At 37.5% G+C, this 16,716-nt stretch overlaps 1 protein-coding gene across 2 annotated transcripts in view; it reads left to right on the top strand.

Moving 5' to 3' along the window:
* LOC121511054 (spectrin beta chain, non-erythrocytic 1) overlaps window positions 1-14,880 on the top strand; it is a 187,238-nt gene extending 172,358 nt beyond the window's left edge. For both annotated transcript variants that reach the window (XM_041789564.1, XM_041789562.1), the window contains 6 exons: window positions 1,149-1,243; window positions 1,867-1,921; window positions 9,440-9,642; window positions 9,823-9,996; window positions 10,515-10,557; window positions 12,005-14,880. In XM_041789564.1, coding sequence (XP_041645498.1) covers window positions 1,149-1,243; window positions 1,867-1,921; window positions 9,440-9,642; window positions 9,823-9,996; window positions 10,515-10,557; window positions 12,005-12,223 — 789 coding nt within the window. In that variant the 3' untranslated portion in view covers window positions 12,224-14,880. The remainder of the gene's footprint in view (window positions 1-1,148; window positions 1,244-1,866; window positions 1,922-9,439; window positions 9,643-9,822; window positions 9,997-10,514; window positions 10,558-12,004) is intronic.
* The last annotated feature ends 1,836 nt before the right edge of the window (window positions 14,881-16,716 follow it).

Here is a 16,716-nt window from a genome sequence, read left to right on the forward strand (position 1 = left end):
TGTAGAATTTGGCTGCATTTCACCGAACAGAAACGGTGTAAATGGGATATAATGTTTATGTAGCTATATGAAGTATGTTAAAATAAGTGCACAATCATCCCCTTTAAACTTTCGTTTTCTTTTTACAAAATTAGAAAAAAGCTTTTTAAATTTACATTACCACGGGTCGCCCTCACGGAGGCTGACATAACAAACCGCCATGTTGTCTACGGCAATGTTTTGGGACAGAAAGAGTGAAACGTGATTTTTAAATACAAACCTGCCTGCCGGTCCTGAAAGCTATCTGGAAGGCAGGTGGAGAAGAAGACTGACCTATAATCTATAAAAATAATGGTTAAAAAAATGAATGAATAAACCCTCACCTCATCACTGCTGTAAATGATGTCCAGCTCACGATCCTTTTTGGTCTTCACAGGCTCTCGTCGCTTAGTGATGTGAGGTTTTGGTAACAGATCGGCTCATTCTAAAATCTGAACGCTAGATGTTGCTAAAATGCCAAATTCTACACACTGTACCTTTAAATAAGTCCAGATTTTATAAATGGCAATTTATACTTAAAACCACTATGCGGGTAAAATTTACTGTATAAGAAATCATTGATTCTCCCTCTGTTCTTTTTCCCCTAGTAGATAAAGAATGTATGTTTCCATGTAGGCACCTTCTCTATGAATTTTTGTGCTGGCTGTTTAAACAAAAATGAATGATCCTGCACAGAGATTCCTTGGTTGAATATCACATAAACTCCAACTAATTTGTAGAATTTACTGTGTTTAAAATACCTTATATTAAAACCAACCTGTAAATTGTTAGGACATGATATCTTTTCTGGAGCATAGAGTATGGATGTAGCATGTTTTAGTTATATGGTGGTAATCTAAGGTATCATTTAAACTCCAAATTCATTTAGAATAAAAAACCCTTCCTTTTACAGTCCCCTTATAACATAGGTATTTTCCTGGTAAATTAGAGGAATTCAGATTGTTTTCTGGGTGATTACCCATGGTAATAAGTACTGAGAAACTACAGCTCAAAGACTTGGAGTTTACCTGGTAAATATATGGTAAATTATACTGTTGTGGGCTATTTATCATTGTATTTAATGGTTACTTCAAACTCTTTTATTTAGTCCTGATGTGTTTGTCTTTCAGATGGAGTTATTGGAAGTGAGAAGAGCGCAAGAGGAAGAAGAGAAGAGGAGACAACCCCCACCTACTGAGGGTCAGCCTGGAGATGCACAGCACAGGTGAGAGTGTGTGTTTGCATGTATAATCTACATTAAACTTAATGATAATGAGGCTTGTGTCTGATAATTGAAGGAAGTTATTTCTATTGGTTTACTACTATCTCTGTGAGCCAGGAGATCAGCTCTGAGTTTCAGTATATATAAGTTGCTTCTTCATTTTCCCGATAAGTTCACTTTTCATATCAGTTGCAGTGAAAGTGACACTAAACATACTCAGACGGAAAAAAGGAAACGGCTGACAAGAGGTGCTTTAGATTTCTTCATTATATTTACAGGAAAATTACCTTTAGTGTGCATTATGCTCATCAGTCCTCCTGTTGAAGGTGATCTACTTTCTGATGCATGGACATATCTTCATAGGTTCCTTAACAAGTACTGTACTGTACAAGTATTCATGAGAGAATTCCAGGTTTAAAAGCCTCAACATAACATGTTATGTCCAGTAAGTCATTCTAGTAAATGTACAGTATGTGCATGTCTTCAACTGTTTTCTCTAACCAGAAAAAATAAAGCTATTGCTTTAGCCACAATACTGTAAAAAAGACAAGGTAAGACATCTAAATTTTGATCGAGGGTGTGTTTAACTCTTTTTGCACTCTTTTTTTTTTCTTCTTTTTTTGCAGGGAGGGTGAGCCGGTGTCTCAGAACGGGCTGCCATCTGATCAGGAGTCTCCCAGGGTTAGTTATCGCTCGCCGGCATACCAGAAATACAGCAGCACCCTGCAGAGCCGCAGGGGCAACGCTGCACCCTGACACACACATGCAAACACATATTACTGATGTGTACATACAAGACACTGAAGCATAAACACATGCACATGAGGCTGCGGCCTCGTAAACAAACATCCTGCACTCTCATGTTACCCAGGGTTGTAAACAACATTATTCCTATGTTTATCACTCCTCTTCACCATTTATTGTTGTTTTTTCCTCATTATTGATTAATTTCATATAATACTTTGTTTTTAACTTTTAAAATGCTGATTTTATCTTTTACCTATACCTTGTGATATAAGTATAATAACAGTACTAGATCTTCATCTTTAAGAGGCCTTGAATTCACATTTTCAAAGCTCTACAGTAAGAGAAACAGCAATGGGGAAGCAATAAGAGTGATGGGAGGTAATTTAGAAAATCCTGTTGATGGTATTTAGTGGGAATAATGTTTTCAGGCTGATATACAAGTTTCATCTATTCTCTTTTAACATGCTAAGCATTCCTTTTTAAGAGTAATTATTTAAATTTGAGTCAATAGGACAGATATGATCGACCACAGACAGAAATCTAATCATTCTATGAAATGATGCACCATATTCTTCAAACCAAAACTTACCAGGCAGATTAATGGTACGTGAATATTTGTTTTAATGTGAGTATCTATATGTTTGTGTCTTAGTGTGATTGTGACTGTAAAAGCTGAGTTTGGGACCACAAAACACACACATATACATATGTTTTTTATTTCCTTTCTTTTCCTTATTTTTCTTTTCCCTCCTCCTTTCTTTCCTCTGTCTCTCTCAGCTCGACACCCCCGTCATCCTCTCCCCTCAGCTGCTAATGTTTCTGCTAGTTTATGTCATCATTTACAAACTCACGCTCTGGAATATGAACACCTGAGCTCACAGCCCTCACAACACAAAGCCACGAATCTGTCAAATTATTTTAGGCAGTGAGTTTTTTTCTCTTTTATTTGGACTTTTCAATTCTCTAATATAAATTATGGTATCATCAGCAGAGAGAGAGATCAAGCTATAAACATCACCTAGCATAGTAAAACAAATGTCTCCAAGGTATTTAGCAATGATAACATACAAAGATGAATGTAGCAAGCATGTAGCATAAGCTTTAAAGTATATGTTAATCATGTTCAGATAAATAATGTCTTACTTGTATTGTCTTAAAATGAAGCATATTTGGTTAATGTAAGTTATGCTTGATCAGTCACAACCAAGACAGTTTGGCTGCAGACCGTACATCTCTGATGGCTGTTTTCACAGACATTCGTCGTAGACGTTGAATATCTGAGAATGGAAGTGTAATTTGCCAGTACAACATTCAAGATTTTTTAAAAATTCAAATATGTTCATAAAAAAAAGGCTGGCATTTACATTCATGAAATAACCACATGGCATTGCAGACTAAGAAACATTTCATAAATGAAACAGAAAAAGGTCAGAAGTCAAATCTGTGATTAAATTATGTATAGACTTGTTTTAAAAGAAGTTACTAGAGCAGTGGCTCACTTTAGCTATTGTTAAAGCTAATATAGCTATGCTAGCATCATAATTAACACTAATACATAAGCCAGTGTAGTTAAGTTAGCTTTAGCAACTTGTACTTTAGCAAACATTACTAAAGCTTATGTAGCTACATTGATGACATACCCATGTAGCTTACTTGGCTGCTTTGTGAGCTTAGCTTTTGCTACATTAGCTCTGTAACTATATTATCTATAGCTAAGTTAACTTTAGCAACATGAACTAAAGCAAATGTAGCTTGCTAGAGAAAAGCTCAGTAAGCTCAGTAGCCCCTTTTTTAACTTGCTTTGGCTACGTTATCTATGTAGCCACATTGTGTACGTATCTTTTGCAGCCAACAGAGCTATGTTAGCTACAATTGCTGCTTTGAATGTTTTCAAGGATGACGACCTTTTTTCCTGTAAGCAGACTGTTTACTCTGCTTTATTAAACATTTTGTAATCAGGTTTTTTACTCTTAACTTTTGGTATCCTGACCCTTACCCTAACCCTAAAAGGAAGTTAAATCAGATTTTATTTCGAAAGTTTTTGAAAATAGATCAAAGATGTACGGTCTGCCCTCAGACCCCTCTCACAACACTTTACATATTATAAATGATTAAAAATGTAAGGAATTTCAAATACAGGAGTGTTTGAATTTTGACAATGTCTGCAGTATTTATTTCTAATTCAAAGATTAATTATTTTAAAATAATGTTTTATCTAAGGGGACAATTATTATTTCTTTAACAGATTATAAAATATTAGCTATTTTCTTAGAAATTTGGCAAATTATTTATTGTTTCACCCAGCTGCCCCAAGTGTGTCTACATGCCAACGCCTAAATTCACATTTGGCATGTTTTTTTTTTTTTTTTAATAAATATTTGTATTTTAGTATTTGTTCTACCAAATTTCATCACACATAACATTCAGTGTGAGTAACTATTCACTTAACAGCACATTTCTTCATTAAACTACTCGGCCACTCAGACATGATTCCCATGAACTCATTCCAAACAATGTTTCATGATTAAACTTTTGTTGCTGCACATTACAATTGTCCATTCTCATCAAATCATTCCAAAGTTTCATGTAAAACTGAAGCAATATGAAATTCCAAGCATTTAGAAATGTCCCATTGTGTGAATGTGTGTGTGCGTGTTTGTCTACTCCATTGTCCTTGCTAAAAAAAATTTCAGTCACCATCCTGTATCAGTAGGACCATGTTTTGTATTATCATTATCATCAGCCTCTGTTATTTTCATGGTTATTATTTATTTTTTTCTTCCTGGTTTCTGTTGCATGTCCGTTCATTCCTCTGTTGTTTCCAGACTAACACACATTCCACAATAAACCCTGTCAGTGCACTCAGATCCTCTCTGGTTTGTCTGTGTATGTGTTATCCATGTGTAGCTGTGACTTTCTCCATAAACAGTGTTGTTGTCAGAGTGTTTTTGTTGCATGCTGTCACCATCATCAGCATTTCAGTTGAGTTTTTGTCAATGTCGTGTTTTTTGTTTTCTTATGTTAATCAGTTTTTTCAGTCTGGGCACAAAGCAGTAACAAACTGCAGTTAGCCAAAGATGTATAACATTTGTAACATAACTTCTTTTTATTTTCAGAGTAAAACAGAAGTCATCTAGTTGATGTAAATGTTTGCAAAGTGTCTCAGTGAATTCACAAACTATCCATTTTCAATCTTATTCAATGAGTAATCAAATTTGTCTGAAAAACAACAAAAAAAGGTAGTTTCATCCCATGACTGTGTAGCCTTTGTTTTATGAAGGTAGATATTTTGATCTACCTTTCCACCTGCAATTTTAGATTCAACTCAATGGTTGTCAATTTCATATACAAGTACGTAGACTCAGTCATCCTCACATTTAGCCATAACATGTAAAAAATTTCTGTTTTATTATTTATCTTACTCTATGTTTTCATTAAGTGTATTACATAAGGACAGTGCAAATATATCAGCATATCTACAGTACATGTCAATTTAATTATGCAGAATTCACACAATTGCTTAATATCATCCTTTGTCTTGGCAGGTAATTTCCAAAGATATTTTACAGTAATAGGACACCTCACAGGACAGTCCACAAGACAGCACACAGTTCTAGTTCACTATCAAACAAAGCATTTCAGCATAGAGTGGGTATTTTAAAACAATCCAATTAAGATGAAAAAAGGCAGGCAGCTAAAAAGAAAAAGGGACCCTCCAGGAATTCAACCAATTTATTAGGAGTTTCAATCCCCAATTCTGAAAAATTCTGATTTAGACAAATAATCTGATCACACTGCTAGAGGTAGCCCTTTTGTTAGGGCCTAATATAGTGCTAAAATAATCATTTAGAACCTTTACCTTTGAGACAGGCAGTGGAAAACTTCCAGGAAAAAACAGTGTATTGCTAATTTGCATAGTTATTCACATATATTCTTGGGCCATGAACACATAAAAGAGAGGATGAAGGCAAGGCAAGATTTGTGCAGAAATTTCCCTAACAGTAATCCTATAGCAGCACAACCAAGGACTGGTCCAAGCCTGAGTCAGCCCCAACTAGAAGCTTTATCTTTAACTTTAAAGGGGAGTGTAAAGCCTACTCTTTAAAGCAAGGAAATGGTTTGCAACCCGGACTCTGATTGGTGGGCTCCAAAGGAGACTGATAGTTGAAGTGCTACCTCCTATACTATTTTTGGATAAGGAAGTTATAGAAAATGCTTTAAAGTACAGGTTTCTTAGGCAGGTGTTTGTTGTAGCTTATTTTGTACCATTGCTTCTTGGTAGTATTAAAGGTCATGACACTTAGTAATTTCCAAGTGACGGTATTCATGTTCAAGTGTTTTAGAGTACAAAAGTACCAGCAAGTAAGTGGTACAGACTTGCAAAAACCTTACTCCTGGTTTGATTTAGGTAGATAAGCTCAACCTTTAAGGCTCCCAACAAATGCTCTCAGGACTGGTCCAAGTCTTTCCGAGTTGTACTTAAAAGCTCCTAGAATTGGTTGGGCTCATGCAGCCCTTGCGTTAAAGCTCACAGGATTGATCCAGCTCCTCAAATTGATGGTCCAACATCGGTCCTGCCCTTGAAGACCCCCGTAACATGGTAATAAGCATCCGGATGGAGTGGGTGTGATGTGAAAAATAAAATCTGTTTTGATACCAGGCCAATCGCATTCTCCCCTCACCAATAATGATGCCCAGTAATGACTTCCAAGCAATTTTGTTGCTAATTGTTTGAGATTTTGTGTTTTCCTGTCTTTCTTTACACTGTCTACCATGTTGTGTGTTATCAAGTGGTGTTGTGATTTGTCATGCATGTTCTGTAACTTGTAATCGGTGCTTGATCCAGCAGTATTACCTCTCTGTGCTATTAATGTACAATGCAGATGTTTTTCTAATCTGTACAGGAATCCAGCGCTAAGCTCACACTATTAAATCCTTTAAAAGCCTAAAAAAGCTGTATGAAGGCTGTATGGAGTTCAGTTCAGTTGAGTGTGATAGGTTATCTGGATATGTTGTACTTGGTGCAGAAGAAAGGTAAGGATTTGAGTTGAACAAAGGCAAATAGGGTGACTTTAGGTGTGACTTTATTTTGATAAACAACCCCTCAGGAACCATGACAACCCGCTAAAATCTACGAGTATGAAATGCCCCATATATAAGCCGCAATTTGTTTGTAGGAGTCTCCCAAAGTTGTTTTCCTTCTATGTGACAATTTATATTTTGTTCAGCAAAGTCCACAATTTGCAGTTTCTCTACGGCTCTTTTGGTGCTAGTGGCACCTGCAGGATGACAATCCAATGTGTGCACAATAAACATTCCAGTACATAGATGACACCAGGATGTCTATATGTTCCCACGTGCATTTACACATCCCACAGCGTGTGTGAGAGAGAGAGTAATGCTGCATGCACCGCACCAAAACACATAGCTAAACAACTGACCCTTTTAAAAACAAGACAGCTGCTAAATATGAAAAGCAATTTACTGGGCCTGTCATAAAGCTGTTCCAGGGGAATGTAAAGATACTACACAGGCAATTGATTCAACATTTGGCTACATAGTTTTAAGAAAAGCAAGGGGGTAGTTGCATCAGCTAGACAAAACTTATTCACCACTACTAACAGTAACAAGCCAGATAAGGAAATGGAATGATAAAGTTTAACTGAATTCCTACCTATAAGAAGTTATTTCATTGTCTCCCCAATGTGTCAGTTCTCAGAAAGGCTGTCTTAACTATTCAGTATCCTTATGAGGAGAAGCAGCCAAAAAAGAAAACCTTAAAACCTTGGTAGTTGCATTTGTCAGCTATTCTGCCTTTCCAGAGTTCAGCATCCACATCTGTGGTGTTGACGTTGAGCATCAAACCCTTATATTCCTCTTTCATGTAATGCAGAGTGGAGTGAAGTCATCAAAAGTTTCATGTTTTTTCCCACAAATAATTTGGCAAAAATAACTCCTGGCCTGTTACCCAAGTTATGTTGCACCAATCAAATGTATTTGTGTCATGATGTTTGTGAGTGGACACTTCCAAAGACTGCAACTCAGTAACAAAAAAATTATGAAATTTAAAGAATGAGACCATTAAACACATGATCTGCTGTTTTCACAATTTTGTTTTCATAAAAAAAATATACTGATTATAAATTGCACACACAATGTGTAGAGGATTACAGCTGGTGGTGCCACTGTGTAGTACCATTTGTTTTGGCCATATGGAGCTTGCACTAGTTTTAGGAGAGTAGTTGGGCTCTCAACCTACAGTGATAGCCGCTCTGCCCTCCTTCTGTCACTTGCCCTTAACTGGGGGGTGTTTTCAGTTCAACCAGCACTCTATTTACTTTAAAGTATACTCTCCTTTTTCTTTCAATGCAGGATTGTTACCTAGCAAGGAAGAAAAGCCATTAAAAAGTAGTGCCAACCCCTACTGGTCTTGTCTGTCTTATCATATTCCAGCAAATTTTGAGCAGTGAAGCAGTCGCTTTCAGTACACAATGAATGGTGTGAACTTTCAATAGTTTTGGACCTTATGCAGAGTATGATAGTGGCATCATTATCATGTACTGGCAGTGAAGACGGCGTGTGTCTTGACTCTTTATACAGGTTTAATAGTTGCATCTAGGATTATTTCGATTTAAAATAGGTATGGAAAGTGTGTCTTATACTCTGGATTTTACAGCAAATGCCCAACAAAGAGAGCTATTTCTGGAAGGCTGAAGGGAAACTCAGGATTGTTGGATGTTAATGGAAATAATAGTTGTTTTTGTGCTGATAATCTGTGTGTCACTGGTATCAGCCAATAAAGGCTTGTAAATGCAATATCCTTATGTAATCCAGTACATAGAAAATTGTTACAAATAATTGACATACTATGATTGCGAGCAACCTTGGTTATATAAGTTGAAAATTTTCTCTGTGAATTTTTACATCTAAAAGGCTTTGTATTTTATGTTGTATCTGCCAGTTAGCATCAGAAAGAAAGCAGGCATGGCCTTAGAATTGAAAAAGTATTGCACATATTTTATCATCAGAGTATGAAAAACATACAAACAACATTTCAAAATTATGCATCATTACTGCCATTTCAGCACAGTTTCTTTAACTTGTTTGCAACTTTAGATTGCCTTTCACCAGAAATTAGTTTCTCCTCTATTTTGGTTTGCTTTGATCCTATTGTCTTTTTACATGAGTTCAAATTTTGTTGAGTCACTTGTAAATGTTGCAGAGGAATAACATGAGTGCACATATCTTTTCTTGCTCTGGAACCATTTCTTAGTAGGTTTAGTGTATTTCAAAAGTATACCCAGGTGAATGTACAGCCGATGATTGTGCTCTGCTCTGCATGCTGCTGCTCTGATTGAAAGCTTCTGTGTGAACGTTATTTTTTTAAGAGTATTTATGAGTGCGATCCATCCGTCTTTATCCATCTGACCCTCCTCTCTTTTCTGGTTCTAGGATAATGTTGAAGGAGGCGAGGTGGTTAATGGGGTGTCAGAGCCCAGCCCGGCAGGGTCTCCTGGGGCATCTCGCAAGGGCAAGGCCAGCCAAGCAGCAACTCTGCCTGCTAAAACCCAGCAGGACACTCCCACATCCCAGCTGGAGGGGTTCCTGCACCGCAAACATGAGTGGGAGGGGCATAATAAGAAGGCTTCTAGCAGGTAGGAATCATTTGAGGATTTTTACACTGAGAAAAATTTTTAAAAGATAATTTAAAAACCAAGACAACCAAGGAGTGTCTGTGTTGTTTTGGATGGGCATTGTGAAAGTCTAACTTTAATGTAGGAATATTGGCTTTAAAGATAGTGATTGATGATCGGTCTCTTGCTGTGTCTCTACAGGTCGTGGCACAACGTGTACTGTGTGATCAATCAGCAGGAGATGGGTTTCTATAAGGATCAGAAGAGTGCCAGTCAGGGCATTCCCTACCACAGCGAGATTCCCATCAGCCTGAAGGACGCCGTCTGTGAGGTGGCGCTGGACTACAAGAAAAAGAAGCATGTCTTCAAGCTCAAGTGAGCATCCTGATGATTAAAAAAAATCAACCATATTTGTTAAAATATTTTGTGACGGTGAAGACAGAGAGCATTGCCATAACTGAAAAGCTGAAATCTAAAAACATATCAGGTTTAAAGAATATTCTTTTCCCTGGAAAGATCAAGCACATGTATATGACAGAGAAATGCACAGAACATGTTAGAGAATTGTCCATTAGGAATAGATGACAGAGAAATGGTGCCTTGTTAGAGCCAAAAACCTCACTTCATAGAGTCACTAAAAAGTCAGCCCAGAGACCTAAACATATTTTATTTAGTGAGATGCATACTCTCAGGGGAAGTAAATATGTCAGATATCCATCATATATCAACTTCCACAAATCAGGTCAGAAATCCAAGTAAATGGTAAACCTTGTGTATGACATGTTGAAAGAAAAAAATTGTTGAAGCTGGGAATCAATATTTTTTCCTCAGCAATAACTTGCTCATCCGCTCATTTAATGAACATTAAAATGTGCTCTCTAACTGATCCACAGGATTACTGATGGGAATGAGTATCTCTTCCAAGCCAAAGATGATGTAAGTATACAGAAATACCGCCATACATCCTTTCACCATTCAATTTCATATTAGGCATTTCACTTTCTTGGTTATCCGTATGGGGCATTGTCAGTGAATCTAATTTGGACTTTTATATGATTAAGTAAAAAACTTCTTCTTTTCAACTGGCTATTAATTCTTTTTTTTTTCTATGAATCTTAGCATAATCTAATGTTCAGCCCTTCTGTTTAGTGTTTATTATTCTGATAGAGCCACTGTTTGAAAATCAGTGCACAATCAATGAGTGATATGAAATCTGTTAAGAGTTTGTAAAATTTAAAGTGTTAAAGCTCCTGTGAGGAGTCTTTACCTGGTTTTGAAATGGTCTGTATTTAATGTTGATGCCTCTTCAGTTGGTAACAGTTTTATTTAAATGTGGATTAAATAACAACAAAATATGGAGGGAAGCACACTGGCATTCTGATGGGAGCTCGCTTCCGTGGCTCACATAAAGGAACTTTTTCATAGCACAGGTTCGTTTGTTAATGGCACATCTTTACTCAGTTGCCTACCCCTCAAAGTTTATTCAGAGTTTATTCAGTTGATCACTGTTTTAATCAAAACTATGTATGTGACAAAGTGAGGATTATTTTGACATGTTAAAGGAGCTCAGCTAGCCTCTTAGGCTGGTACAACTCTCCTCAAGACTCATGTCACTCTTTGTCTAGCTAGACAACACTAGAGGTCTGCAGGACTGAGTAATTTGTGATAATCACCGCCACTTCTTTCACTTCTTTCTAAAGTATAAGGATCGTACTCAATGTATGTAGACATTTTCCAATGATAACTGCAGCTAGAGGTCCATTTACAGCTGTAAAGTACTAACTTTCCACTATTCCTATTCATTGCCAATGGCCGTTCCCCACTTTCTGACCCCCAATGGATATTTGGGATCACATGATTGCAAACGACCTATTGTGCTATTTCTTTTGTTTTTTTATGAAAAGGAAAATAGTGCCCACTGGATTGTGGGTAATTCCTGTGAGTGAAGGATACATATCCTCAAATGATAAATATCTATGAAAACTTTCTGTCTGAAGGACTCAGTCCTTTGCAGAATTTTGAGGATCCTCAGCATTGCTTTGAGAAACAGCAAGACAGTTATGGCAAAAATATCAAAAAGATAAGATATATCGCTCTATCACCACACAGGAGGCGCCAAAATCAACAGAAACTTCCTCACAGGATCTTTGACCAAGCTTTCCTTGATAACTGCTATGTGTGAATTTATAAGATAAACTAAATACTGCACATAAATAGCTGTCTTACATCAGTAACTGTCTTAATAGTAATAGTAATAAAGAGTTCTTTTAATCTTTTGTACTTAAACAAAGATACTGCTTGTTTACTAGTCATAAACTGTCAGCAGTACATGTGCTACTTTTCAAACTAACCTTGTCCCTCTTCACTCTGTCCTGCCTCCCAGGAGGAGATGAACGTGTGGATCTCAGCAATCACAGCCGCTGTCTCGGGCGTCAAGACGGAGATCACTCCCAGCAGCCATAGCACGCCCGCCCCTGCCGCACGTGCCCAGACGCTGCCAGCATCCGTCGCCACAGTGGCGGCATCGGCAGCCGAGTCCAGCCCAGGCAAACGAGAGAAAGACAAGGAGAAACGCTTCAGTCTGTTCAGCAAGAAGAAATAGACGCTCCTCCTTCCCTCTTATCTTCCTTCTCGTTCTCTTCTTCCTCTTTCCTCTGGTGCTGTTTGGGGCCGCTCCTCAATATCAATCCATCTTTGGTCAAATATTTGTTGAGATGTCAACCAGTTTAGTGTCAGCTCCTAGCAACTAATACTGAAATAACTCAAAGTTAACCATTAACATGTAAATTAGTTTAAATTTTAATCAAAACTTTAATGCTATAATTATGGGTTAATGTAAAAAAAATAAAATAATACAAATAAAAGTTAAAAAACAGACTTTATCAGCAGAGTATATTAGCAGTTGCTATGTCAGATAAAATCCCAAACAGCCCTTCTTTCTCTTCCTCTTCTCCTCTTTCCTCCTCTTCCTCTTAAAGCGTGACTCCAGCATGCAAGCTCCGAGCCAAAACTCTCCACTCTGTGCCTATCAACTGTCCGGTCTGGCTCAGAGCTACAGTACAGCTACAACACACCACCTGAATCCTCTGTTCAGTTTTTGTAAGATAAGGAGCAGGAAAAAATGAATATAAAAAAAAGATTGATAGAAGGAAAAATAATTAACACGGGGTCTGCAAACGCTTCTGTGGCAGCTGCTGTCATTGAAATAAATCCAGAGTTTGCCGCTGAACAACACCACCATGTAGAGGAGAAGTCCCAGATTATTCCTTATTATTATTCTTATTGCTATTATTTGTGTTTTCTATATCCTACTATTTTTTTTTTGTTTCTTTTTTCTGCTTTCTCATCACCCCCTGCTTTTTCGTCAACTACTGCCTTTCGTGGGTTGTGTTTACGCTCCCCAGATGTCTCAGTTTTTGTTTTGTTTTCGTTCGTTTTTCGGGGAAGTTGTAGGTAGTTCCTGTTCGAGTCCATCCTCAGTTTTTGCGAGGCCTTGTCTTTGCAAGATGACGTGTATCCCTCTGTAGTGGGGAAAACTGAGACCACAGCGGGGTAAATCTCTTAAATTACACCTCTTAGGAGTTTGTAAAAACAGGATTTGGAGAATCAGGTTATGAGAGTCCTAAAAATTTCAAGACATTGAATTTTAATAACAAAACTAAACAGCTTTTTGTGCACTGACTAATTCTGCTTTTCTACTGGTTGAATTTTTGCAATAAACCTGTGAAAAGCAGATTTTCCTCATTTGCGGTGCTGTCTAATTCCTGCAGCATCACACACAGCGGCTGTAATTTAGAGCATTACCCTGCGGTGCTTTGAACTGTATGTATAACTTGTGTATAACAAACTGTTGAAAATAAACCTGTGTTTAATTTCACCTATTATTATTACTACTAATAAGACCTACCAACCGTTATAAGCTTCACTTGAGTATAACTTTCTTTACCTGAAAACCTAACAATGTGTACACTTAACAAATCTGAATGAAGGAGCTGTCGAGTCGGCTCCACCCGGCTGGCTCGATGGGGGAATAAATAACTGAGACCAGTAAGAATGTTTGATTGCTCAAACTTAAGATCATCCAGTAAGTTTTATTTTCTACTCTCTACATTTAGTTCTTTGGAATATGTTTTTGTTTCCTCCAGTATGTATTTTCTGTTCCACAGTTTAAGCTATGTCTAAGGTTTATTTAGTCTGACAAGTATGGAGCCGTAGATGTACTATAAAAACAAAATTAAGCATTGCTGTTAAGTGGATGAGTTGGTTATAAAGCATTTACTGAAAGTGAGTAATGTTGCAGAATAATGATCGCTTGCTTGTTGGCTTCAGCATTCCATATTTTAAGATTTCGGACGTTTGCAGCCGAAGATCTTGCAGTGAAATGTGATGAGTTACTTATTTTGTACGGGAGTATTTTAATGACAAGATTAATGAAAGAAATCTGCGCTGTAATTTACTTGTGCCAAAACAGATTCAAAATTGCAGTTTTAAGGGCAGAGTCTTTGCTACTCTTAAGGTTTTAGACCTTTCAATAAAAACAGACTTCCTGTTCCATGTTACATCTAAATTGGCTGCTGTGCTCTTGATAGTCTGCTGATGTTATGGTTCAAACTCTGAACCATTAACAACCTAAAGTAAGTCTTTTCAAGGCACTCAAATTGCAGTGTAACTGAATTTACAGCCAAAATTTTTACTATCCAGTGGTTTTCAAAGAATTAATACTCTTGTTGCTGATCAGTTGTGCAATCTCTAACAGAGCTAATAAAAATTAACAACAGCTTGACATTGACATATTCTATGGAAGCGTGTTTACACCTTTTCTTAGCCTATGTTAATAAATTTCAAAACTGACTCTTTGATTTCAAACCAACCCACAAATTCAAACTCTGCTCTAACAACTACCTGAGTAATCAAAGCTTGAATCTGTTTCGTCCCAACTTTGTGCTAATTTTGTCATTAGTTTACTTCCATACATGCCAAATAGATGAATGAACCCCCAATGTGTTACAGAAGGGTGTGCTTGTTTTTTCCACAGCTGGAGGTGGGGTTTGGTTGGGTGGGGCTAAGGTTTTTTGTTGGTGAAACACTTGGAGTAACTGAAAACCTCTTCACTGAGTCAAAAGTCCTGAAATATTTCTTGTTTAGTTTTTTCTTTTTGCTACAATCTCTGGCGATTTGATAAATATAGTGTGCATTCCTCTGTCACTGTAACCATAGTAACAAGATATTTCTTCATACTGCACAATCAAAAATGCCACGATGGGGTGGGTGGGTGGGTGTGGGTGGGGGCCTGGGGGGGGTTTTGGTGAGGTAGTCAGTGTGATGTGGACCAGGGGTCACTGCTAGTTGGATCTGCACCCGTAGACTTCTCCCCATCTCTGTTACATATGTGCAAAAAAGCCATTAAAATGCTTTTAAAATGAACCAAACAAGACTCTGTATCTTCTGTGTTGGAAGTTTAAAAAAAGCAAATAATTTCTCCTGCTATATAACAGTCTCATGCAGCTTTGTAATGCTGTTAACTTATAGACTGTGTACCATATGACAATAGTATGTGAGAGTTTTCACTAAAAAATCTTTAAAGAGTACCTCAAACACTCCAAACAACTCAGAGAAAAGGTTATTGAAGAGTTGAAGTCAGTGGGTGGATATGAAAAAAATTCCAAGGCGCTGAACATCCCCCAGAGTTCAGTTCAGTAAATCCATCATCAAAAAATGGACGGAATATGCCACGTATGCAAATCTGCCTAGATCAGGGTGAACTCACAAACTGAGTAACCGTGCAAGAAGTAGACTAGTGAGAGAGGCCACCAAGACACCTATGACTACTTTGGAGGAGTTACAAGCTTTATCAGCTGAGATGGGAGAGACTCTGCGTACAACAACTGTTGTCCAGGTTCTTCACCAAACAGGAGAATGGCAAAGAGAAAGACACTGTCGAAGAAAACGTATTAAATCTTGACTAGAATTCACTAAAAGGTATGTGGGGGACTGAAAATCCTGGAGGACAATCTCATTCAGTCTGCAAGAGAACTGAAGCTTGAGAGAAGATTTTGTTTCCATGAAGACAATGACCCGAGAATAAAGCTAAAGCTATAGAAATGGTTTAAAGACAACAAGGTGAATGTTCAGGAGTCAAAGCCCAGATCTCAGTCCAATAGAGAATTTGTGGCTGGTTCTGAAAAGGGTTGTTCACCCCTGATTCCCACGCAACATGATGGCATTGGAGCAGTTGTGCAAAGAAGAATGCTTTTTACTTTTGTGTCCTTCCCTTACCCTAACTGGAAGAATAATTTGATTTTATTTTGAAAGTTTGTGCATGTTTTTCCATCCTGACAGTGATGGTGTCTGAAAGCAGTGGTCTGCAGCCAGACTGGCTTGAAAGTTTCCGACCTTTCAAATATAGTGTTGAAATGGTGAATTCACTGGACAAAATCTTTCAGGTTCAAACCCTGTTTTCAACCCATCTTTAAAAGGGATTTTTATAACAAACAGTCCTGCTGATACTACCTGAAAGAGTTCTCTCTGTACACAGAAAATCAAGATGTTTGGGATTACCTTTCAGAAGAGTAAGAATCTATACCCTTTTCACATAAAGATATGTGTCTGAACACATCAAAGTTACAAGCTTTGCAAAACAGCAGAAACAAGGACAGTTGGTTACAAAATGGGAGAAAAAGTAGGTCTGACAGTGTCAATTTGTATTTTCAATTACATCATCATACTGAGACAATAGTAGCAGTCTGGTGATTCATTAAAACCGTTCCCTGCAGACATCATGAAGCTTAAAACCTCCTCAAACCCCACTTTTACTCAAATCCCCCAACCAATGTGTGTGGGTTTGTGAGTGTGGTTTGATGTGCATGGATTACACTGCAGGGAGTTGGGATTTGTCAGGATTACAAACTTCATGCCAAGAGAGCTTAATTAAACCCACACTATACTTACTTTTTCATACTGTACAGTCTCTAACTCTTAGCATGCTCTTTATTGGAACAGAAGTTTATTCACATGCCATGTAGAGATGAGCTAAGAATGTGCACCTTTCAAAACATTATCTAATTTGTGTCTGTAGGACATGCAGGGATTAGTTTC

Source organism: Cheilinus undulatus, linkage group 6 (genome assembly GCF_018320785.1).
Source record: "Cheilinus undulatus linkage group 6, ASM1832078v1, whole genome shotgun sequence".
NCBI classification, from domain to species: domain Eukaryota; kingdom Metazoa; phylum Chordata; class Actinopteri; order Labriformes; family Labridae; genus Cheilinus; species Cheilinus undulatus.